Source organism: Lytechinus pictus, chromosome 7, assembly GCF_037042905.1.
Source record: "Lytechinus pictus isolate F3 Inbred chromosome 7, Lp3.0, whole genome shotgun sequence".
Lineage (NCBI taxonomy): Eukaryota > Metazoa > Echinodermata > Echinoidea > Temnopleuroida > Toxopneustidae > Lytechinus > Lytechinus pictus.
Window position 1 is genome coordinate 42,846,642 of NC_087251.1, and position 27,888 is coordinate 42,874,529.

The following is a 27,888-nucleotide window of genomic DNA, read 5'->3' on the forward strand; positions in this document are numbered from 1 at the left end:
CTCATGTTCTCTCATTTATTCTCTTTGCTGATGATTCCAATATTTTCTTTACACATCATGATCCACATGTACTTGTGAGCACTATGAATGCAGAATTTAAAAAAGTAACAAACTGGATTAAAGCCAACAAACTGTCATTGAATCTGCAAAAAACTAATTATATGCTTTTTAGTCATTCATTGAAACATCTACCGCATCAAATACTTTTAGATAATACTGAAATCAAAGAAGTGCAAACAACAAAATTCTTAGGTCTTACTATTGATCACAAGCTTACGTGGAATGCTCATATCAACAATATTTGCAAAACTGTGGCAAGAAATATTGGAGTCATCAATAAGCTTAAAAACGCTCTTCCAGCACAGGCGCTATCCATGTTGTATTGTGCATTAATTCTACCATATCTTAATTATGGAATTCTGGCATGGGGTAATGCCTCTCAAACGAGACTCAATAAAGTCTTGCTACTTCAGAAAAAAGTACTGAGAATAATATGCAATATGTCCTTTAGAGCTCATACAGATGAATTGTTTCGTCATAAACGTATCCTTAAAGTCAATGACCTGTACCGCTTGCAACTATTCCAATTCATGTATCAGCTAGATAGAAATAGTGTACCTAATGTCCTACAAAAGAAATTTATGAAAAACAATACTTTACATTCATATAATACGAGACATTCAAATGACTATCACTTACCCAAAAGTAGAACAGTATTTTCTAGCAAAACTGTATTTTTCACAGGACCAAAACTCTGGAATTCTCTGGACAGAGTAATAAAAGAGGCAGATAATCTAAACCGATTTAAATTACTCATCAAAAAATTTATTCTGAATTCTTATTGATTCAATCAAATATTTTGTGAACCTCATACTTACCCACGGTAGTATTGATTATTTTAAAGTCAATATTTAATTTTGTATATAGTGTAAATACATTTGTGTTACAGTGTTTATATATAATTTTATAGAATTTTGCTGATTATTTTACTCTACTTATATCATATTACCCTTGTATAAAATGTTGATAGGGGGTCTACATTTTACAAGCTTTGCTTTTTAGTAGGCCCCTCCACTTTTTTCATTTCATTGCTACGTTTCAATCCTGTGTGTTATGCATTTTTTTCAGTGTTAAAATGATTTATTATAAATGTACTTTGATGATTGTGGAATATGAATATATCAATAAATAAATAAATAAATAAATATTGTTTGAACAGATACCAGACTGGTCCTTCCAGACTGGTGGAGGATTACAGGGACTCTCCGGGACAGAAGGACGTGTTCACCAACTCACCCCAGCAAACACCGCCTCCTGCCAAACCCAAGAAGAGAGAAGTAGTGGCTATTACAGACCTCCTAGACCAGCCCAACAGGGAGAAACGTCCGGCCAAGATATGTGTGATCCTGCGTGGTCCTCCGGGGAGTGGCAAAAGTTACATTGCTAAACTCATCAAGGCAAGTGGATTTTGGATTAGATAATTGAAATGTCTGTATAAAATGTCCTATAGATATAGTTATTTTCATCATCATCATCATCTTCATCATCAACATCATCATCGTCACCATCACCATCACAATCATCACCATCATCGTTTCCATCACCATCATCATCATAACCATTACCATCATCATCACCATCATCATCATCACCACCACCATCACCATCATCATAACCGTTACCATCATCATCACCATCATCATCATCATCACCATCATCATCATCATAACCGTTACCATCATCACCATCACCACCACCATTATCATCATCACCGCCTCCTGCCAAACCTATCATCATCATCATAACCGTCACCATCATCATTATAGTGACGATGGGAATGATTTAAGTATATTACAGAAAGGAGTGATGTTTCTAAAGATTTTTCAGTATTGTTTTTTTTTCTTCTTTTTCCCCCCATTTTTAGTTTTGATGTTGACGTAATCATCCATCGTCCTCCTGATCACTCTCTTCTCTCTAGAGCCATACCAGATTTTTATGGTGCATTGCCAATTTCCTTTTATTTTATATTTGACAACTGTCTCCTTTTGACTTGCAGGACAGAGAAATCCACAACCGGGGTCCTAGTCCTCGCATGCTGTGTCTTGATGACTATTTCATGAGTGAGAAGGAGAAGACGGAAAAGGATCCTGAAACTGGCAAGATTGTGAAGAAACGGGTAAGTCCTGTGCAATATGTCTGCCTTGTCGTGGTGTAGAAGAACATTAGAGTTCTGAAATGTGACATCGTCACTTTTCTGTTTGTGCATTTCATCATTTTCATGACCATATTTCAGTAGAGCATGATGAAAAACCTCTTAACTCCAAATTTGACATTTGATTAATTCACGATGGCTCAAGACATGGCCATTGAAGTCGGTTTTAATCGGCATGGTTGGATTCAGTCCAGTCAGCACTGATTTCATGTAACCACATCTTGGACCCCATTGACCGATATCCACCAAATTTGAGTTATGGATGTTCTTCATCATGCTCCCCCGTGATTCAGTATAAAAAAATGCTGAAATGCAAAAAGGTTGTTTGTGACGTTGTCGCTTAAGTACCCTATGGTGTTGCATCACTGTGTAGTGTAGGAGTTATACTATTATATTTGCTAAAAATTTGCCATTTCCAGCCATCATTTTAAATCTATTATTATTCATTGTCATAGTTAACATTTGAAAACTAAAGAAAAATAAATATAGGCAACCCATGTTTTAAATGTTTGCTATCACATGTTGTGTCTTCCTTTTATGTTTTTTCACAATTTTTGATAATCCATGCCTTTCACAGTTTCCCCATTTAGTATCTATTTTAATCATTAATTGCCATTCATGTAAATGTACCTCAAAGTGATTGGAAAAAGAAGCAAAATTATGTAAAATTTTTGTATTATGAGGTTGGTAAAAAATGAAATTTTTCATAAAGTAATTGTTTTATAAACACTAAAAAAATATATGGAACCGAGTGTAAATGAATAAATATTCAGATAAAAACTTTTTCAGATAGTTGGTCAATCTACATGTAGTATGAGGGCACTCAAACAGCAATCCTTTGTATATTAAATGACATGAAAAGAATGAAAAATTTGTCATATTGTTTTCAACTTCCCCATAAGTTTATTCTGTCATCAGCCTTAAAGGGGAAGTTCATGCTGACAAAATGTTTATTGTAAAAATAGCAGAAAAAATGATAAAAAAATATTGCCGAAGGTTTGAGAAAAATCCATAGAATAATTAAAAAGTTATGAGAATTTTAATTATGTGATTTGTGACGTCATATGCTAGGAGCATTTCGACATATTGTATGGTAAAAAATCAATGAAATGTCATTTTCTCAGAAAATTGAAGATGATTTTTATTGTGCCATCAGTATATCAATTCACAAATTGTTTCACAACCGATCATGAAGAGAAACAAAAATAAGTCATCAGGAACCATTTTAAAAATAAAATTCATGCATTTCATATTACAAAAAATATTGGGCAGCTGCTTGTTAATGACATCACAAATCCAAAACTTGAAATTCTAATAACTCTCTTAACCCTAATTCTCCCGGGGGGGGGGGGGGGGCATTATGGCCCCCCCCCTCAACAATTTTCGCGATATATTTGCTGCGCAAAATTTTTTGACCTCGCCGCTCACTGACTTTTTACTTTCAAGTCTCGCGCAAATTTTGAGACCAAATTTGTGACGCCCAGGTACGCGGTTACGACATTACGCAACATTATGTAAGTGCATGTCAGACCCAAAATTGCTCATAAACGTGATTTCATGTACAAATCCAATGCAAATTGTGTATTTGGCAAAAATTCATAAATGTATCATTATTTCTACTTTTACTGATTAAACTTAATCAATTTTGCCTTGTTTATGATCAGAATTAAGTCTGGAACGATTTCCATCGAAAAAACAATAAAAAACAAAAAGTAAAAAAACAAGGAAATACATAAGAAATTTAAAAAACAATAAAATACATAAGAAATCGGTCTTGGTACCAGAATTTTTTTCATTCACAATTGTTAGGAACGCTGTAAAGAATATTTTTACAAAAAAATAGCATTCTAGGAGCTTTATTTAGTGAATCAGAGCAAAAAGTATGATTTCATGAATAAATTAGCATAATTAATTCATATAAAATAAAAATATATGAATTCAGTGAAATTTACCTATGCAACTGCATAGATTACGTCATTCTCTACCATCATGCAAATTTTCGTTGTGATCGCGCAATCCACGGCTGAGATCTTAAGGGGGGGCCATAATGGCCCCCCCCCCCCCCCCCCCCCCGGGAATGACAAGAATCAAAATACCCCGGGAGATTGAGGGTTAATCTTTAGTGGATTTTCCTCAAACCTTTTCCAATATTTTTCATAATTTTTTATAACAAATTTTTCTTCAGGGTGAACTTCCCCTTTAAAGTAGCTAAAGATATGTAGTTGTGACAAACAATAACTTTTTGAGTCAGTATTTAAAAATCAAGGTTTACTGTCACCATATCATTGTATATCTAGATCTTGTACAGTTACACAAATCTTACCTTGTGGAATCATGAAATGTAAGCCGAAACATAATCACACTGAAGATCACCGACACAGAAAGGCACAGATGGGACCATGAATTATTGTTGCTTGTGAAGTGACCCAATTTCTGGCTGGAATGCCTTGCTTGCTTTGCTTATTTCTTGGCAATCGCACATTTTGTACCAGAATCATTTCGCCAATATTTTTAACTCATACATCTAAACATTTGGGTGGTCATTTTATTGGATTCTGCTTTAACTCATTTCAAGTTAGTTACCACAACTGGCATTTGTATTTAACAGCCTTTGTATAAACTGACAAATTTAGTTTCAGGAATATGAGTATGAGGACAGCATGGAGGGTATTTACCAGAATAGCCTACTCAAGACGTTCAAGAAGACCATCGAAGACGGATTCTTTGACTTCATCATCGTGGATGCCGTCAATGATAAAAACTCAAAGATTGAACCATTCTGGAGCTACGCAAAGACAAAAGGATTTGAGGTAATTGTCTTCTTTTCAGAATGTCAACTTGTATTATTGTCATTGTTATGTTACATCTGATAATTGTTTTAATTGACAACTTAATTGGAGTCATAGATTGAAAGACTTGTAAAAATGAACATATATGTTTTTTTGCATTGCATTTTTATTATGCATCTTTGCGTGGAAGTCAATCGGTTATTCATTGGTGTTTAATCTGGTTTAGTCCTCGACTATAGGGGTGGTGGGATTCACCTAGCACTCACAACTTTGATTTCATGATAAAGCCAGTATATCTTTTGTATGATAGGGATGTAAATAAAAAAATACGGCACATTATTTTCTTGATAAACTAGTTTTATCATTTTTTGTAGGAATGTAAATAAGAGGCTGCACATTATTTCATGACATATCAGTACATCTTTTTTTTTTTGGGGGGGGGAACTTATAGTGCCCATTTGCTTTGCACCTTTCCTTTAAGATAGAGTATTTTGTAATTTATCACGAGTGGTATATCCCTCTTACTTTTCTTGCCTATACAGGTGTATGTGGCTGAATTACTTGTTGAGTTGGGCCTGTGCATACAGCGAGATATCCACAACAGAGGTGAAGCATCAATCAGGAGGGTAAGTGTAATATTGAGTCTTGATATCTCGATCAATCGGTTCCACGACATTTGCTCCAGCGACGATCGCTCCACTGTAAATTCCACACACTAAACGAATGACTCACTTCAATCCTGGAATCAACAATCTACCCTAAACCTAACAAAGTTCTATTGTAACCCTACCCCAAACCTACATCTTAGATGAAATACAGCCCGGAGCAATTGTCTCAGGAGCAAATGTCGCGTCAATGACCAGTCACCCATGTTGTTGCAGGATGTTCCTGCAGCTAAATGCTGATTTTTTTTCTACGTCTTCTTCATCTACTTTCCATTTAGTCTCACCCAACATGGTCTAATCCTAGTTTGTTTTCAACCAGATTTCAACTGACCATTTGGTCTTATTACATTCACCCAATTCAAAATTTTCATCTTATCGCCAGTTAGGCGGTACCCATTTTGTCTCGTGTCCATTTGGTCTAATGACAGATCTTGAGGGCAACGCTTGGAAAGATGTCCCTAAAGCATATAATTTGTGAATTTTTAGGGGTGATTTTCACTACAATGAGGGTAAAAACATGGGATACCCTCATATATTTACTCTGCTGGGGTATATGGATGGCTTCCTGATGGACAGATGCTGCAAGGATGTTTATAAATTGATTGTTTCTATTATTCTTTTATTAGAATGCCTTTATCTTTCATGACAATGATTGGATGTAGAAGGCTGACATAGTATCACCCATTGTCTTATCATTACAGATCATAGAGCACTGGGAGTTTGCCCCAAGGAAATACATCAAATTGGATGTCGTCGCCCTGTTGCAAGATGCTGCCATTCCAGAGGTAAGATACCTTTTTTGATGATAGGTCTTGGTCACCAAAAGAGGGGGTTGCAAGAATAAAATGGCACACAATAACGGTGTTGGTATAATACCCAAACACTCACTTTTCACAAGTGCTTTCCTGGCACATTCGTCTGTAAAAGAAATGTGCTAGCGGAAATTGAGCCTTGGTATGTCATTATTGATGTACCTTATTTGCACACTCTCGTTTTGATGGTCATATGGAAGGAATAAGTGAGTCAGCAGTCTATATAAATTGTTTGACTTGTTTGACGGTATGGGACTCTGATAGTAATGTACTGTGGAAAAGGATCATTGATGATGTTTATGATGATGGTGATGATGATGATGGTGATGATGATGATGATGGCGATGATGATGATGACAATGGCGATGATGATGATGGCGGCGATGCTGTTGGTGATGATGGTGATTGTGGTGATGATGGAGGTGATGGTGGTGGTGGTGGTGGTGGTGATGATGCTGATGATGATGATGATGATGATGCTGATGATGATAATGATGATGACGATGGCGATGATGATGATGATGGCGGCGATGCTGTTGGTGATGATGGTGATTGTGGTGATGATGGAGGTGATGGTGGTGGTTTTGGTGGTGGTGGTGGTGGTGATTATGATGATGATGCTGATGATGATGCTGATGATGATGATGATGATGATGATGATGATGGTGGTGATGGTGATGATGAAGGTGATGGTGGTGGTGGTGGTGATGATGATGATTATGATGATGGCGATGCTGTTGGTGATGATGGTGATGATGGAGGTGATGGTGTTGGTGGTGATTATGATGATGATGATAATGATGGTTATGATGATGATGATGATTATGACGGCAACAACGATGGTGGTGTGGTGATGTGTATGATGATGATGGCAATCTGGTGTTGGTGGTTATGGTGATGATTCTGATGATGATGATGATGATGACCACAATGATGATAATAGTAGTGATGGTGATCTAATCTAACTATAAACACTCCACTGTTTTTTGCAGGTTGAGATGGAAGAGGAGGAAGAGCAGGACACCGGGCTTTCCATGGAGGAACTGATGAATCAACAGCATGAAGCAATGGAAGAATTTGAGGACCAGGAAGAGGTAAGTCGATGTGACAATATCAAGCATGCATACCAATCAACAATCACAAAATCTGCCATATTGCATGTAAATGTCCTGTTATTGTTTCAAATCCCATCACTTGAGACTGTTTTATATTGCAATGTCATATTACCGTTGACTATATACTTTTATTATTATCATTGTTATTTTAAGTATCCTATTGACTTCATTCCATTTTATTGCAATAGTCATCACTTCTTCTTTTCTATCAGGAATATTTTGTAAATGTCTTGATATGTAGAAATGCTTTTAAAATGCAATGTTAGATCTAGTAATAAATTTGTATTTCTCCAAACTATAGATATACATAATATAATTAGATTAAAATATAGCTGGAGTAATTATGATTGTCTTGAGTACATCACGGGATGTATTCATTTTGTGTTCACTACCTGTAATAATACTATGGTAAATATGCTGGATGTGGAGCCTTGATTGCATTCTAAGGATGCCCATCAAATGAATGATTACATTTCGTTGAGCTAGTCCTGAAATTTGCTGCCAAAGCTTAAATTCCACAATGATTGGTGTGAATTTCTTTCTAATTGATAGAGGTGGTGTGGTGAGCATGATAGTCCCATGTGTATTGTTTTGTGTTCAGTTTCCCTTCATTGTTTATATGTATCCTACATTGACTACATATGCTCGAGGTGGACCTTTCCACAGCTCTACAAGGTTTGTACGCTCATGAAAATCGTGTTTTGTATAACTTATTAATGATGGCAGCTTCCTCGAGTTTGGTTGAAATGTTGAGACAAAACTGTCATTCAATGCAAATCTAACCTTATCAAAATATTTAGTCTAGAGGCTAGTCCTGAGTGGGCAAAACAGGTCTTTTTTCAAGATTTATCATTGGAATTAGACTACTGGTCTAGAAATACAATATATATATCGGGTTGGGAAGGGGGTGTTTACATTTTGCAGAGGTATGTATAGTTTTAACAAATGACTTGAATGCAGAGAGTTGAATACCATTATCACTTTTTTTTAATTGAATATTCAGATACAGGTGTCCATCAAGTGATATAATTTTTTTTTAAAGAGATTATTGGAAATACATTCAAACTATAAAAAAATGCATCCCATGAAGCAATTAGGATATTTGCATAATTTATAAAATCATGATTAACATAATGCATGGCCTTGGTGCTCTCTGATATTATGAATTTTTCACAAGATTATGTTTTGTTATATTGGTCCAATGCACATGAAATTATGTCCAGCATAGTGAATGGTCAAGCTTAGAGAACATATTAGATATGAACTGCTATGAAAAACATAGTTGCTTCTACAGGCTAAAGTGGACTGCAATGTGTCCCTGCATGACTATGTTCAGGTTCGTTGGTGACATTCAGTCGGAAAAACAACTTTGTTTCAACTGTCATAGCAGTCCATAATGCTTGTATGCCAAATTTGCCAAACACTACACCTAGTCTAGACCTATGATAAACCAATTCTTGCCTAGATCTACTCACTCTATTCTTATTTTTTAATCATATTGAACTTAGCCCCTCCTATAGGCTCATGTGTGCCTGGTGTCTGCAAAGGCCATCTAGCCCATCGTGTGATCATTATCAAATTCATAGGAGATTTAGATCTAGGAAGGTACGCTTCAGCCATCGCTACCCTATTTTTATTCCTTTGGAACAAAATCTTATAAAATGTCAACGGTACATCTTGGTCCTGGTATAAGTAGAATGTAGAGATCGATACCAATATCAATGGATTGTCTGCGATAGATGCGCGTAGTACATGTAGGTGCACTGAACATGCGTATATGCAATATTTTTCTAAAATATACATGTAGCTATCGAATCGCACTGAAATTGTGGTATCCCCTCTCGGAACAAAAAGCAACTGGTTGCTTGTACAGCAAAAGAACAGATTTTAGCAAGTCAACTTTGCCCGTTGCCATGGTAATGGGGGCATGACTCCATCCGATTGCAGGATTGATCAACAGGTATTTTGATTCATTAGCTCACTTTATTGATATGTTAATTATACAGAGAACTTAGATCTATAGATCAGATGTAATTTCTTGAAAGTCAGTTATATCAGTATCAAATGACTGATGATAGAAATGGATTGATTTAAAGTCACTAATTAGTTATCGGAAGAATTGGAAGTCTATGGCTGGATGTAGCCACTTTAGCCTATTTCTTTGTCAAGTATTTTGAACGTGTGCAGCTGCATCAGTGGTAAGCAACCATTACATAAAATTATTTTTAATTGAGCAGCTTTGCCAATTTGGATAAATTTTGATGTAGTGCGTGTAAGTCTTTAGATGGGCCACATGACCTATGCTTCTACGACATTTGCTCCTGTCTTGATATCTTGGAGGGCATAGGGTAAGAGTTGCAATTTTAATTAATCGTTTGGTGCAGAATATTGTTAAGATTAAGATTTGGGCTTATTTTGTCTTGGAGGTTAGGTTTTATGTTTTACTTCACGCACAGATTTTCATTCAGAGCAATTGTCACTGGAGTAAATGCCATGGAACCCATTATGAGCCAATAGGTCATTAAGTTAATATTTGCAAACAGCATCCTGAAGGCTTTGCTCCAATCTGGATTGGGTGCACCAACGGAAAATGAATCAAAATGAATTGTGAATTCATTGGCCTTTAACGTTGCTTATACCTCAGTCACATTTCCCCTACCGTTTTATTCATTTCTATTCAAACCACATATATATAGCTGGTAAAAAAAATTTAAAACGTCTGTTTTTGACTCGCCGTATGGCCGCCGTAGGGGAAATGTGACTGAGGTATTCACACTGTCAAGGGGTAGGGGGAAAAGTTCTTAACAAATATGGCGGCCTACATCAAGCCGAACTATATTGTAACCGAAACACCAGACAACGACGATATAATTCAAGCAAGAAAGTCAAGAAATCTTGCTCACAAATAGTCTTTCTATACTTTCATTTTGTTCATTTCAAGGTTTAGAATCTAATAAATTTAGAAATGAATACTGAAATATATTACATCTAAACCGGTTTACATGTGCACTGGTTCCGACAAAATCAAACTGGGCCCAAACAGTAACAATCAAGAACTTGTGTGTTCGACTTGGATCATACCTGCTCTGCACTATTGCCTGATGACATATTCTGTAAGATCTTACTCTTTCCTGATCGAAATGCTATGTATTTCTGTAGGTCATTGACTGCTGTATAAATAATGATCACTTTGCTTTGTTTTCATGTAGATCTAATGGCAAAGCTACATGTATCTAATGTATTGAATGAAATAGTGATTTTATGAAATGACAAATTGCAAGATGCTAGAATTTACTAGACAGTAGACATTAGGCTCATATTCAGACAGGTGAACTAAGTTAGAACATTGTTTAAATCTGTCGATATGCAACACTACTCTTTCACAGATGTTTGGTATAAATAAATCAATAAAAACAATCCAATAATTGGTTCATTAAACAATATAATTTATTGGGTGTGGACAAAAATATCAAGTTAGTGCCCCCATGGACAAACCAGGGATTAGAATTGTGGTTTAACTTTGTACATCTTTTAAAGAAAAGTCATAGTCCCACACACAACCTTTTGATTGTTTAAATGATACAAACAACACTCAGCTTATGCTATAAAGAACTGTGCTGTTCATCATAGAATGATATTTAGTGTAAGCAGTTTAGAATAGTAGCACTCTTGATAGATATGTGCTGCCCTCTTGTGTCCGGATGAGCTTTTCTACCCCTTTCCCATCTTCTTTGATGAAGGGTCATGTGAGTATCCAGCCCTGTTTAGCTAAAAGCTGGATGTTTCTTTATTATTTAGATATTTTTAAATTTCATTCTTGATTTCGGAGAAACAGATTTTGAATTAAAGAGATTTGATTACACTTTTCATTTTGGTGCAGCAGTGTTCAAATGCAAGTATTAGTTCTAAGATAATATATACAAATTTGTATGGTCAACAGCGATTCTGTTTCATCAACACTACATGTATGGAAACTTTGCCACTATAGCAGTTACCATGGTAACATGACTTGGCAACCAATCACAATCAAAGTTTCCATGTTAGTGACAATTATGGCAAAGTAACCATAGTTGTAAGTCTTCATGAAATGAGCGCCAGAAGTGGAAAGCATCAACGATGTCCAAAGGATGTTGGTTGCATTGGCATCATGAGGTCACCCAAAACTAACCAAACCCCAGACCCCCTCCTTTTGCTATAAATATTTGGTTTGCATGAATATTCTTTTTCTATGGTATAGGAATAGACTTTAGACTCCTATGTAGCATCATGTAGTGATTACGAAACCTCAATTAAGCAATTTTTTTACATATATTTCCGTGTGCATAAAATGGTCTATATGCTTGTGATGTTATCATACAATACATCACACATTATATGACACCAAGATAGATTCTTGTCAGTTGATTGGTTGGTCGATATCGATCAGCCCATTTTACAATGACGTCATCAACCGTGCATCAACCGTGCAATTTTAGATCCATTCATCGTGCAATTTTGGATTCATACGATTTTGCCCATTGCACGCGCGCACCCAGACTACAGACACCACTCGTGTTTGCAGCGCGCACTGCATGAGCATATTTTGCCTCGAAATTCACAAATTTCATATGAAAAAAAAATCTAATTTTAGGTGTCATATAAACCAAATAATGAATGTTCTTTTCATTCGTGCAATAGACAGAATACTTCATTCGGTGAAAGAAGAAATGAATGATCCATTCAATGAGGCGTAGCAGAGATGAATGGATCATTTCATCTTTTACCACATGAAGTATTCTGTCCATTGCACTCATAATCCTTCATTATTGGTATACCATATCATAGTATCATTGAAAACTAGGGTTGACATACTTCTCTGTGGTTGTGATGTCTATGGAAAGTCTGCAGCAGGAAGATATTTCATATTGCTTGAATACAAATGGGATATATCACTTATGTAGATTCTATTCAAAGTGTTAATTATTCATCACCATTTCATGCTTAGTTTCTATTTAGCTCATAGATTATTTTGAATTATATTTCTTGCTGTGGCATAATGAGAGCCAAACTATCAAATGGATTACATACAGAAACATTACAATTGACCAGTTTATACCATGACTAAGATTGATTCCTCGTTAGACAGTATTAAATCTAGGGCCCATATCTCAAAAAGTTTTTGGATATCATGTGGAAATGTGGGATTTACAAGAAGGTTGACTTGGAAGAAGTATGGGGCATTGCAAGAAATCTGCAATCAGTTGCAAATCTGTTGTAGGTCCCAAAGTTAATTCTAAGTCCGGTGATTGGTCGCTACTTATTTTATGTTTTTTTGAAATTATTATTATACCACATTCCTACTACGCTCCCATACAGTGTGGTCCAATCCTTACTTCCCAAGCTGTACATCTTGGGATTGAATTCAGAAAATCATCACAATAGATCTAGACACTTGGGCGGGAGTTTAGTCTTAAAGTTTGCAGAGCCCCTGCAAACTTTCTTAGCCCTTATATATCTAATTGGCCATTTTGTCATCGGATTCATATGTGTGTATCGAAGAAAGAAACGTGAAGTTCAAATAGACCAAAATTTGGGTTAGTTCCAGCGGATACACAATATATCTAATTCATGCTAATTGTCATGCAAAATTGAATGCACGGTGTGGTGCATAACGATACGTGTTAACACACCAACCATTTGCTAGCTAGTATGAGTATATCTCAAATGAATAAAGAAAAGGCAAAAGTCAACGATTGCCGTAGCGCTTTACATGGTTTTGGTGTAAACGAAGGAACACTTTGACGCTGTTTTGAACGTGAAATGTACCATGAAAGGTAACCAAGAGTGTTATGTATCTTTATTCATTATTTTTCCTAGTTATTACTCATATTCTTGTTTTTATTAGTGCTATTATCTTGGTAGGTAAATATGCTTTTACTTATTTCCTGGTTTTGAATTGTGTAAAATCCATGCAAGTACAAAACTAGATCTTTGTAAAATGTCTGATTGTTTTAAAGAAACTCTCATGATGCACCAAGTAATTATTGTTTTTCGACTAGTGCATAATTTTGATGGTTTATAAAAAAATATATAGATTTTGATTATTGTTTAAAAAATGAAAATAATACCTTTAAATTGAATGGAAAGTTAGGCTACTGGAAGCTTTTCTGAAACCATCTCGGTTTAGATTGTATCATTATCTTGTAGCTGGCTTTCACAAGTTGGCCATGAGATGGCGGTATGCAGATTTAGCAGTTATTTGATGTTTGCAATTTAAACAATTGTCATCTGTGTAATGTTGTAGTCGCACCAACAAAATGTACTCCTGGCCCCCGTATAACACAAAGGTTAATGATTAATTGTACGCTTGATTTACATGATTATTGGTACATTGCAGTTAATGCAATCAATTTTTTAAAAATCTGCTACAATGATTGCTAAGCTTTGTGTTATTGGCCATAGGTTGAGAGTAGCGTTTGCATTGTATTTCATAGATGCCATTGGTCTGTGAGGAGTCAGTGTTATGTGACTGCGCCAATTACCTGAAGCATAATGTAACACATTTTACTGGGGGTGGGGTAGGGGACTGTCACATTGTAAGCTTAGTTTCTTTGGATGCCAACATTAGCTTCTAAACTAAAAAAAGAAAAAAAATGAAAATTTTGTCTAAATTTTTGACAAAATTTGAAGTGATCTTGAATATTAAAGGCTTACTGGGGAAGCGGAAACATAAAGCTAAAGGATTTTTCGTTGTTGCAAATCTGCAATCTTCTAAAAAGTAGAAGTTGAAGTAAAACAATTGAATTTTTTGGTAAACTCATAAAGTAAAGAATGAAAATGATTTTTTTTATCAGGCTTCTAATAAGATTTGTTTCTAAATTATATTCAGTCATGTCAATTTGCTGTTATATTGTCAGAATTATTTTAGATGTATTTAATTCTCTGTGGAAATCATTTTACAATTCAAGACATTTGCTAAGCCTTCAGGAAATAACAATATGTACTCTGTATGATTAAAAAATATTTTTAATTATTATTTTGAATTATAATACACTTTCTTTTCTTTTCTTTCTCTTTTCTAGGCCTTGGCTTTGACAAAGAGTAAATGGGATTCTGCCACAGAAGAGAAACTAGGTGAGTTGATAGAAGTTAATGAACACAGTGATTTTATTTAAAAACATGTTTTGATGGTCAAAGAACTGAAAATCATTTGGCCTTATTGAGTGATTACCGGTTTTGAAACCATTTTAATTAAAGGCCCATCATTTTAAAATTGAGTTGATTTAATAAGAAAAAAATCAAACAAAAATAAAATTGAGATTGTCATAAATTGTCATTAAAAATGTAATCAAAATATAAATTGAAACAAAAGAAATTCTAATAGAAATGTTGCAAGAAACTTACATTCAATTGGAAATCAATCGTAAATCCCCAAATCAAGTGTGATAGCAGGCATTGCAAGAAAGTTGATTTTCAATTGTACACAAATCAACTACAAATTTGTGGTTAATCAAGCCTTCCCATTGATTTTTGGATGTATGATTAATTTTGAATTGACCTTAAATTTCTTGCGATGCCCTGCTTTTTTTTTTTTGTTTTGTTCATCCAATAGTGATATAATTAAGAAGTTCAGAATGTACTGCCTCTATCCCGTGAATGGCTGTCTATTATAACATTCTTTAGACAGGCGATCACCAAAGATATAAAATTGATTTCTTTCATTTCTAAATATCTAAGCGTCTTGTGTGGTAACTCCAGTGTGCATATATCAACATTTTTGCCTTTGTATAAAGTCTCTGATTCTTATCATGATAGTTTGGATGCAGGGAATGCTTGGTGAAAGGAGTATTCAGTTGCATTAGGTGGTTTCAAACCGCTTCGATCACAAGAATCCCTGTTAAATTACGAGAACATTTTTAGGCTAAAAAATACCCATTAATTATTCCTGCATTCAGACCGCCCCGAAACATACACTTCGGGATAAATTCCTGAAGTTAGGAGCATGCGCAGTATGGTCTAATAAGCAGGCAAGGCGCGAGATTCAAAACTACTAGCCCAGCAGCCACCCACGGCGCCGCACCCAACGACACGCTGGGCTGAAAGTTCCCGTAATTTGCTTTCACATCGCCAAAATACCTGCGACCTTGGAAAAATCCCCGCGAAAGTTCTCGTAATTTCGCCAAGTACCTACTATTTATCGGGTATTTTCTTTCGGGGATATTACGCGTAGTTTGCTTTCACACCGCCAAAATACCTGGTATTTTCTGATCGGGGTAAATTTCCCGATCAGAGAATACCTGGAACTGGCGAACTTCGAGGCGGTCTAAAACCACCTATTGTGGAATTCTGATACCCAGTGTAATAGCCCTAGGGGAGTATGTGCAGCCCTGTGGGATGACAATCAAATGCCTTGTTTGACCTTTAAACCAAGGTGTTATTCTGACAAGGTTGTCACCGTTTGTTTTGTATTCAAATAATCATCAAATATGGGGAGAAAAATGCTTTGTTCATGACTGTAACGTCTGGAAGTGTAGTTGAAATTTATGGGTGGGTTAATTTCAAAGTCACAGTTAGAAAGGATGTTGGAAAGGATGTATACTTTTGATGAGGAACATGAGATCAGTCTCAAATTTTTATTTTAATGAAATAGTGGTAGCAGAAAGTGTCAGATTGCATCATTAGATGGAATTAATTAATTCAAACAAATCAATTAGGTGTAGGTATTTATTCACAAGTGATAATAACAAAGAATAGGTAGATTTAAAGCCGAAAAGTGAAAACTAAAGTTAATTTCTGGTTGAACTGGCTGGTTGGTGAGACTATCATCTAATCCTTCTCATGGCCCATTCTTGATATACCTGTGCCGATGACTGGGGGGGGGGGGGGGTACTCATGAAATAAGGCAATGAGTCAAAAACACAGTACGTAAATACAGCAGGAAACATGCCTTATGTGTTACATCCGTTCCAGTGAATTCGCCAGGCAGTTCAAGTCATTTTGGAACCGCGGAATCGTTCCTGGGAATTGTTATTATTTCGAGGCTGATAAGGATTTGGATGAAACTCCCTAATAATGGGTACCTTTTTAGCCAAAATGACCCTTAAATATGGGTATGGGTTTTGAGCCTTCAGCTGCACACACCCCCGTCCAAACCAAATCTAAGTACCCCCCCCCCCCTTGGGGCTGATTAGTAGCACTGCTTTAGGCTTCATCTGGGGTCTACATGTGATTGCTTATCCATGCTTACCACAGCACGAATTTTGAAAGCTAGAGAAATTATTCATGCCATGTAGCACATATTATTCTTGTACCAATCTAATCCAAGTAATTCCTGTATAATATATCGTTGATGTTCATTCAAACCGTTGTATCAGTCAATTTGGTTTTTTTTTTTTTAATTGATTTTGAGATTTTTGCAGAAAATGAAAGTACAAGTCGTATTCTATATTTAACTAAATTTCTAGGCAGCAATTTATTTTAGTTTCTGAGATATGAGGGGATTTTCACGGCGATGCTATACAAATTGTTGATAAAATGCACAAATCCCATTGGAAACGTATACTGTAGCAAAGCAAACAACAGCTGCGCGCACTTAACATGCAAACCGTCGTATCGGCACTGCATTGACTTTGCACATGAAAAAGTGATACAACGTTTTGACTGATAGCGCGCATTGAAATTGCGGTCAGAGTTGTTGTATCCCCTATGGCATTTTTTGTATAGGGGAAATCTAAACCGCTCAAACTGAAAGTACAAGCATGTAGCTCTTTTGCGATATTTTCTCTGATCCTTGGTTTTGTAAAATTAATGATACCGATGTCAAGCAGTTGTCTTGGTCTTTCCAACCATGTATTTATCTAGTAGGCTGGGGAACTAAGTGTGAAAATTATAGTAATCTTGAAAGTCGATTTTCTCTGAAATGGGTTTGCACCGTCTTATGTGTGTTGCGACGGTTCGGATGACGGCTGACGATATATCCCCCATGACTTCCTATAACTTGGCTGTCACCCTCATTACCAAACTCTTTGTTGGTTTCTCCTCTACCACAGATGCACTTGATGGTATCAAGAAGTATAAGAAGAAGGATAGTTACCAGTCTATGGAGGACTACCTGTCGGGAGGAGATGAGTTTGACACCGTCTCCAGACCGACACTCCCAGGACAGAAGAGAGTAAGTTCATTATTCAATCTTCAGGAAAATCCTTTTTTTCGGGGGGGGGGGGGGGGGGCATGGATTCGTTTTTGTTGTTGGTGTTCATGCATACAACTTTGTTGGTCTCACAGTGCAAGTGTTGTCTGCTTTACAAACCCTTCACTCGAGTCAATTGGTCCGTGCAGACGGCTCTGGGCTAGTCTTGTGTGAAGACCCACTTGTTGATCAAAGTTTGTTGTTGCAAACCTGATCAGATTTGGAGAAATATACAGGCATTTTCCATAATATGTGATGATTAGGACTACAGTACATATTAAACCTGCAAACTAAAAGCTGATGAGACTACAAGAATATGCACCCATTTCTTCATGGATGGGTACAGCGTATATTAATGTATCATGTCTTTTTCCTGAAATATATCTTAAGTTCTTCTTAACCGCATTTTGCTTCTTAATCGGATAATTGATTTTGCACTAACATTTTGGGTAAGTACCATATGCCAGCCTTCAGAAATCGGAATATATATGAATATGACATGACCCGTGTGTCATTCAGTATGTGGATCTCCAAAATAAAGTTAGTTCCCTCCCACAGACCATGTCGGTAGGAGGGAACTAAAGTGGTAGTGATTCCATTATTGTGACCTGTGAATGAAAGACACGTCTCTTTCATAAAATATATCACCTAAACCACATTTTTCTCATTAATTGACTCATTGATATTGAAGTCAAACTCCAGGTAAGTGTGTTAGCCTATTACCTTTCAAAATTTCCGTAGACATAACATGAACAGGGTTGTAGTTTGGTTTTTGGAGCTCCAAACTAAGATGGTTTCCTACCTTAGAAAATGTTTGTGGGAGGAAATTCATTTGGTGCTCCATAAGTAAACACGACCGAGATGAAGTGGTATGTGCAAAAATTATATGTACAAATATGTCACTCCTTGTAATTTTCAAGAATTCTGCTCTTGAAAGAAAAAAATGTATCATATAATTAATCAAGGAAATGAACACGGTCACATGATCTTTATTCCAAATATCTACCCACAGAGGTATGAAGGTTTACATTTATTTGTATATCTAGATTGCGCATTAATAAGCATCTGAAAAGCACAGTCCATGTACAATGTGGACATGGTGATGTCTACATCATTACATCATTGTAGCATGTATCATCTTTGCATCATGCAAATTGCCAGTTCACGGTTTGCTCATGATAAAACTATTCTCAAGTGCCCTTTGCGCAGTCTACAAACTGTGAACAGGCTTATACGCTGATCGGAGATTAGTTGAAGAAATAAGGATAAGAATTCCTTTTGGCTATCCTTGGCCACTGGTCCGCGGTACATGTACTTTCCATATCCCTTGTATTCGTATTCTATTCATTTAATTTTGCCTGAAATCAAATGAATAGAATAGAAAGAATAGATACCATTATCAGTAATAACACAGGTCTCATTGATAGTACAAAGAAAAGATGTATCATGAACGGGGTAAAAAGTGTAAACTTTGGCTTTCCTTGATTAGGAAGCCGTTCTAGAGCCATGCTTCAATGACCACAAAGAAATAGCCTCTGAATAGATCAGAGTTCACACTGAAATTGCCCGCAGCGATGCAGGGCAAATTTTTCGGCCGCGGCGGCTAAAAAGCGGATATTTCGGAAGTATGACGAGAATGGAAAGCTGCATATGGAGTCGTCGTCTTGCCCAAAGGAGGAGGGTAGAATCAACGTAATGATGGTAATAGTTAACAACATTCCAAGATATTATGAGTGATAACTATGTTATGTGGGGCTGATTAAGGATTGACCAAATATTCACTTGGTTATGCTCGGGGTTGCAAGAATTACCTGCAATTAGGTAATTCTCCTTGAGATGTTAATAAAATTCTTTTTTTTTTGTAAGAAGACAACTATGCACTTGTTCAGAATAGCATCTCAGGTTGTTGATGGTTTTTAATACTTGCATATAGTCTACCCCGTCTTATGATGAGATGGTTATTGATACGAAATTAATTTATATGTATAAAGTGCCATGTTGTATTCTATACTACAAAAGTTGGGAAATGAATAATCTATACTTCACAGATGTATTCAGATTTTATGAGATGCCTCTTTTTTACCACTGCCTCCAAAGTTTCGAATTTATCTTGTTTTGTCAATTTGCATGAAGCTAGACTGACTTTTGGCCAGATGATGCAAAAGACAATTTTTATTGCAGTGGCAGTCATATGATTTGAATACATTTGTGGAGTAATCTATATAATTGCACTCCCCAATTATGTACTGTTATACAGCTCAATCCAAGATCATGATCGAATGATTAACTTTGATTGGAAGTGCTGATTGGAAGTGCGCAGTCACATATTCTTGAGCCCATCACATTTTTTTTCTTTTTCTGAAAAGTGTTCATTGTAGTCCTATTCAACATTCCCTCTTTTCTATCAATCTCTCTCCCTCTTTATCTATCTCTATCTATCTATCTACTCTATCTGTCTGTCTACTCTGTCTGTCTATCTATATACTCTATCTATCTATATATATATCTAGCTATCTATCTATCTACTCTATATATCTATCTACTGGATCTATCTATCTACTGTATCTATCTATCCATCTATATATCTAGCTATCTATATAGATCTAGCTATCTACTGTATCTATCTAGCTATCTACTGGATCTATCTATCTACTGTATCTATACGTCTATCTATCTATCCATCCATCCATCCAACTATCTCTTGCCTTTATACTCACTATCTCTTTCTCTGTACCTCTCTATCTACCCCTCTCTTTAAGGTTGTGTCTGTGCTATATTTGTGTTATGCTTTATTATACCAAGTACAATGTGCGCATACATGTACAGTAAACACATCAAATTAGTCCAATTGGGAGTAAATGAATCCACTGGGTATGGCTGCTTAGTAGTTAACATTAGAGAAAAGGAGCTGTGGGACATTAACATTTGCTATCTTATCAAATAATAAGATCTAGGAGTATTGTTGCATAAAACAAATAATGCATGCCTTCGTTAGTTCATTATATGATTCATCAGCTCTCGTTGAGGCTGTGTTCAATCTATTTCACTTGGCCTAACGTCTTTGTGCAATAGTGTGAACAGAGCCCCAATTAAGGTTTTAATAAATGGTATAATGTACTCATGTTCATGCATCATTTGTATGATATTGAAAAATTATTGGAGTTGATTGATAGAATGTCGATACTCGTTTACACAACAACAGGTGAGGGTAACAAGATCATCAAAACAAATGTGATAGTTTTAAAATTTGATTTATGAGAAAATCATTTATATTCATGATTTGAAACATTTCACAAGGCCAAATACACACAAGATTTTGCTAATTGGTTGCCCTAACAATGGTACTAATCATATAGCTTGGTACTTTTATTTGTTTCTTTTGAGGCTCTGTGAATTTAGTTCAGAACAAAATAAGCAGAAAAGAGTTCCAGTAGAGTTGTAAAAAAAGTATTTCCATGTTGAAATGTTTGCAGTTTGGAACCAACTGTTTCCAAGAAACAACAATCTCTAAAAATGAGTCCTTGAGAAATATTATTTCCCGTGATTTTGACACGTGTATTTGGGGCTTGAATTGATCAAGTCTTAATATTGTTTCTTCAAAATAGCCTTAATAGATAATTATGATTGTTTGTTTATCAAAATTTTGCAACATTGTTTGAAATTTTGGAAATACTTTGATCTACAACAAAATTCCACCCTTGACATCATAAGTAAGGCAAACTTGTGTGTAATGAATGTGACTGAGTTCTAACAGTCTGGGTCTTTTGATAAATACACTGTGCGAGTATGGTATAAAGTTAAATAACTCGTCAGAAGTATATTTGAAATGGATAGCAATATAAACCGCTCCTAACCTTGTTCCTTTCCTTCCTCTTTCTTTCCAACACCAGGTACGTTGGGCTGACATTGAGGAACGCCGTGATCAGGAACGTATGCGTGCTGTAGGTTTCGTTATCGGGCAGACGGCTACCGATTGGGCCAAGATCACCGACGACAGTTACGCAGACAAGGCTCTCAACCGCACCAAGTACATCTAACACGAAAAAATTGTAAAGTAATTTCTATGGAACAGGTGAGCATATTTTGGTCGTTAATATTTTTAAAAATATATATATATTTTGCACAAGTTTCTGGTGAGAAAACTTGTTTTTTATTTCTGATTTTAAGTGTTTCTAGAATTCTAGTTCCATAACACTATAAATCATTTTTAAGACATTGTGATATGACTGGCATATGTTTATAACTCAGTTCTATTATTTACTTCATTGATTATTGTTCATTGATTTGATATTTTTATAAGTTTAAGGCCATGCTTTCAATTCATGTTTTAGTTTAAATGTTGGAGGCTATTTTTATTTGACAGAACATACTGATGTTACATGGTATTGGCATTTAGTATGGGTAACATCTGCAGATTGGCAAAGATTCTAGTTTGCAATGCAAAAAAATATTTTTTCACTAATATAGTTATCATACAAATTACTTAAAAAGAATATCGAACCTTTCCATCACAGACATTTTTAGACATTTTTAGAAACAGTTATAATGAAGGATAAATAATAATAATTTGTGTCAGTTCAGTACATTTGGCAATTTGAGTATCTCCACTGCAGATAGCTTTTAAGTTTGTACACAGATTTATAATTTAAGTCTTAGTTTGTTAACAAAAGTCCTAAAACTGAAATCTGCATTAGGGATTTAATCAATCTATGGCACAGATATATGTTTATTTAAAGCATGCTCTTGTAAATTGTATTGTTGATAAAGGAGGATACTAAATCTAGCTATTTTTATATACCAGTGTGATCTATAGAAATTATCAACTTTTCCAAAAAGGAGTCACACCTGAAATCTAATCGCACATGTCTGCAGTACACGGGGATGTGACATGCCTGTTGTCCGACTTGAGTCGAAACTCTTACTTTTCTGTAAAAAATAAATCCCAAACAGTTGTCCAAGAATGACACTAATATGACACCTTGGTTACTTGTGTGTAAAGTGTTGATTGGGTAGTTAGATATATATTAAAAAGAAAAAAAATCCTGCACTGATGTGACCTGGTGGCATATGAATGTACTGAAAGTTATTGGGTGGTTTATCAAGGAAAATATACAAAAAATACGATGGAAATTCTTTCCATCATCATTACCAATGGGATACTGGAGAGGATTGCTCTTGTAAAACTCTCATGATACAAACTACCGATGGTATGGGAGCCAACTATTTCTATGTAGTCCCATACATGCCTTTTTGTGGGCAGTGCATGTGACCCACAATCATGGGCCTGTTTCATGAAACTTGTTATAGTAACAAATTTGCAATAATGGTTAAAAGCTACTGAAATCATTCAGTCTGATTGGTTGATGGTAAACTTTATTTAGAAACTGTGCATTTGTTGTCATAACAAGTCTTAATGAAACTGGACCCATGGTTGGCTGTCTTGTGATTGCCCACCTCCAAACGAAATGTTTGCCTCATTTTGCCACTGATTACACTATTACACAAAGGGAAATTGTGCTTCAAAACTAGCACATAACTTTGATAAAACATCACTTTTTGAAACATCCCAGTTTATTAATGTGTATATATTCAGAATGATGGAATAAATTGAGTAAAATTAATACAGTTTATTGGTTTTCTTGTAAATTTTAATCCTTAGACTGTCCTACCCAAGGTCAATGGAAAATCTCATCAGCCTGAAAGGAGAGGAGTTCTGCCAAGGATATATCTGTAAATAGCTTCTTGCACCGTTTTTAATTTCATTCATAATTTTGAGAAAATCCTCTTTACCCTGCTCAAGTGGTAATGACTGTATCTAATTATTAAAGCAGCCTGGTACTGCGTCCCAGAGCCCTTGACATCTCGAAGACCTCTGATACTGCCGCTTCGACCCCTACCAGCAAGATGGTCTTTGCCTTCAAGTGGGTATCCTCTACCGACGTACTGGTGTCAGCAGAATACTCACCTAGAGGTCGTAGAATGCAGCTATAGTGACTGACATTGTAACCTGCTCAACTCAGGGGCTCCCCATTTCATAAAGAGTTGCAACTATTGTACCTTCGCTATTATGGCAACTACCATGGTAACATCGGCCAATCACAATCAAGCATTCCGTGGAATATTTCAATAATTGCAAATTTACGATAGTTGTAACACTTTATGAACCGGGCCATAACAATGAATTTGCCTGGATGCAGTAAGTGATAGGTACGTTTACAACTGTGGACTTGTCTCTAATTCTCCAAAGAATAGGTGTCTACTCTTGGCACTCCCAGAATTCAAAGTAAAGGCTTGTCCATATATGGCAGGATAATAGATAAAACGTTTGAAATGCAATTTGCAATAGCTAGAAACAGAAAAAGATGAAATGTAAAAAGCGTTAAGTCAAAACAGTCTAAGTTGAAAATGATTGACTGCATTATTTTCAAATCGGGCTAAACAATAGATAATAGTTGGTTAAAGTTTTTGTTTGCACATAAAACTTCTCATTGCAGTTACTTATTACATTCTGTGGTATAGAAACATCTTAATCCAAGCTTGGTTCATAATTCATAGCATTCATTTTTGGTTTGTTTGGCTATATCACCCCCCCCCCCCACCCCTTCAACAATACACATGTAGATATAGTAATCATGATTGGGTTAGCAGAATGTATCAAATTTGGACTTTTCTGGTCACAGATATCACAAAAAATATAGACAGTCAAGAAACTTTGGTCTAACAAAATTCTGCAGGACCTCTGCATAAAACCCTCAATCAATATAAACATGCTCTGATTCTTTGACAAATCTTTGCTGCCAGTCAGTCAAATGACATTTCATTGGGCTATAACTGTGGCTTGAAACTTAACATTGATAATAAGCTTTATTCATGAAACAGGAATCTGGCTTGGGATTTCAGTAGCTTTTAACTGCAGCTTGGAACTTACCATCAATAAAATGCTTTATTTATGAAAAAGGACTCTGGTCAAGGAGCAGTTACACAAATTTGCAATTATTTGTTTTAAGCTACTGAAATCATTTGATTTGATCGGCCGATAGAAAACTTGTTATAGAAATTGCACATTTGTTTTTTATAACAACCCTTTGTGAAACGGGGCCCTACCTTTCATTATTCTAGTCATATGTGAACAAGCCTTTCAATGAGTCAGTAATCAGGGCCCCATCTAACAAACAGTTACGATCGATCCGATCGACCTCACCAGTGTGGAAATCCATTAATATCATAGTTTTTTTTCTGCAGAAAATTTGCACAATGTCCTTTGTTAACAAAGAAAAGGACACTGAATTTTTAAAGAAAAAAATTAATGTATGAATATACATCATATCTAGAAAATATTTTGAACAATCGATATGTTTGCATTACTGACTTTCCATAGTTGTGGTTGATCGGATCAGTCACAACTCTTCGTAAGAAAGGGCCCAGATGTATGTAAATGATGCAGTGATTAGTTGAAAACACAAATCCCCTGTGGAGATGGCAGTATAGGATTGTCAGAGTACGATCACACATTGTATACCAATTTGAATCCATTTTGCATGTTGGCCTTGAGGGAAAATACAAAATTTGCTAGAGGTTTTCTGGACAAAGCAACCATTAGTGTAAAGCTGAGAATTATCAGTCTTATCTAACTTTTCTTAAAAAGTATTCATAAATGACACATCTCTGTAGAGATTAGGCCTCCTTATTTTATTTGATACAAGTTCTAGTTTGTATACTCCAAGCATTAAAAAATAAATGGAAAGAGCATACCACATTCACTTTGGCGGACAGTATCTGAATTTAAAGGAAAAAATCCTATATCTAGATACTTTCCTGTGACGATATAAGTTAATAAAAATACTTGAGTTTTGTTTGTTTGGAGTCAAACTTGAATTTTTATAATTTCATAAAACAAAAACTTTTTTCAGTGGATGTCTGCTGAAGCAACCAATGTATCTGACAAAAGATTGAATGTTTGGCTGATCTTCAACCGAGCTGAATAGTGAGGGAAACTTAACTCGGCCATTACAGCATTGATAAACATCTTCATTTAAAAAAATAATTGCAATTGAAGCATTAATGTAATCAAATAGTGCTTTGTCCTTGATTTAAGTGTCATATTTCAAAAAAAATTATTGTGAAATATTCCTTAAAATATTCAAATAGCACCAGCATAATAAATTTTCGGTACATTCTCTTCATTGTCATTTGTCATTCACATGTGCATATTATAGAGTGCCTCAAATGTTAGAGGAGAACCTAAGCTTTGGCAGAGATATGTCATTCATGAATTATTCTTAAGCTTAAGTTATGATAAATCATTAATAATTCTCAAGTTTGTTCCCACTGGGATGCACTGCATACACTTGCAATTTTTCATGAGTTCCCCAGGAAAATAAACATCTATAGATTAGATGTTTAATGTAGACCTTTCTCGTTTTTCCACCTGACTGTACCATCAATCTATTGTGTTCACAAATGTTTTGAATATGAGCAGTGTTTAATGTTTATTCTCTGATATATTTTAATCAGCCAATCATTTCTGGAGATCTTAAATTTGAAGTGTGTCGTGTTATATTGTTTCAGAGGAAGTTGTAGTTGTCATTAACGATGGTTGCCTGGCAAACCGGCACGTCACACTGGCTTGTATTGGGGACGCGACGGTTTTAACGTGCCGTTCAAGTTTGGAAAAAATTGCCTTTTAACCAAATCTGTACTTAATTAAATATTCTTTGCTTCATTTTAATGTAGAATTATTGAAAAATGCATTACTTTTCATGTGATGCTTTGGGACATCGACCTGCGAAAGGTTTTGCTTGAAGAATAAATGGATATTTGATGTGTAATGGTTTGCTAGGTAACCAATTAGTGAAATAATGAGATTTAGATACTTTTAACTAACAGGAGTCTCTTATGGGAACCTTGTGACTTAGAAGAAATTCAAATCAGATATGAATATGGTTCTAGGGCTTTGCTTTGTAAATATGTTTTTTACTCTTTTCAAGTTGTGAAATGTGAAATGCCAAAATTGAATGAAGCAGAAATTTTTATTCATTTATGATAAGATCGTGGCTCAATGCGGAGGATGACATATAGCAATGACATTCATATATTATTTCCAGCTAGTTTAAGATGTGTAAATAATGATGTCAATCTTTGTGTTAAACACTTCTTTCGATGGCATGTTCAAGAGTCTAGACAATTGTTTTTACTTTTCATTTTGCCCCAGCCCCCCCCCCCAAAAAAAAAAAAGATTTGCACGATGTCAAATTTGCGTAATAATTTGATGAGTGTTGTAAATAATTATTGTTTGTTTACCATCCTTGAAACATCATTAATTCAAGAGGTTTAGTTTGATTTAATGACATGCAACTTGTTGTAGTGCATTAAATGAGTTGTAGTATCTTCAAGTGATATTGCCTTCTCAGTCTGCTGACCTAGTAGTGAAACCCTTTCCCCTATTAAAGCCACATTACACCGGCAAATCCAATTCCTGGACCCCGTCTTACAAAGAGTTATGATTGATCCGATCAATCTCAAGTTTATGGAAATCCATCAATGACATAATTTTTTAAAAGGAAATTTGCTCATTGTACTTGAAAACAAAGAGAAGCATACTGAATTGTCAACAATACAGTGAATATATGAATATGGTCATTCATAAAAAAATATTTTGAAAAAACATGTATTTTAGATGTTGATGTTGCTGGCTTTCCATAGTTGCAATTGATCAATAGTAACTCGTCGTAAGACGGGCCCCAGACCGACAAATGTGCAGTGACAAACTATCAATTAGTTTAGGGTTGGTTTCGTTGATGTGACTATATGCATTTCTCAACACCTTAGAACGTGACCCAACTCACAACATAATGAAACCCTGAAATTTCAATATTTGATTGAGATTGCATTGAGGAACTGAACTGCCCAGAGCATTAGCAACTGATGGTGTGATGCAGCTCGTGAAGTTCTTGCAAATCATTATAATCCTCGCTCTATCAAATTAATTTTCAAAAGAAAAAAAAAATGTTGTGTTTCAAGTTGTTGCTCTTCAGATAGAGAGATTCACCATGACATATACAAATGCAAGATTTTGTCTATTTTGTGTGGTACCTGAGAACAAAAGTTATTATGAATCTTCACTTATT

At 35.6% G+C, this 27,888-nt stretch overlaps 1 protein-coding gene across 1 annotated transcript; it reads left to right on the forward strand.

Moving 5' to 3' along the window:
- The first annotated feature begins 424 nt into the window (after positions 1 to 424).
- Positions 425 to 27,752, forward strand: LOC129264196 (YLP motif-containing protein 1-like). Its single transcript, XM_064101515.1, has 11 exons — positions 425 to 429; positions 1,220 to 1,457; positions 2,057 to 2,176; positions 4,846 to 5,022; positions 5,544 to 5,627; positions 6,368 to 6,451; positions 7,471 to 7,572; positions 14,655 to 14,706; positions 17,622 to 17,743; positions 21,652 to 21,833; positions 23,421 to 27,752. The coding sequence occupies exons 1-10, from the start codon at positions 425 to 427 to the stop codon at positions 21,796 to 21,798; spliced, it is 1,131 nt and encodes a 376-aa protein (XP_063957585.1). The 3' UTR covers positions 21,799 to 21,833; positions 23,421 to 27,752.
- The last annotated feature ends 136 nt before the right edge of the window (positions 27,753 to 27,888 follow it).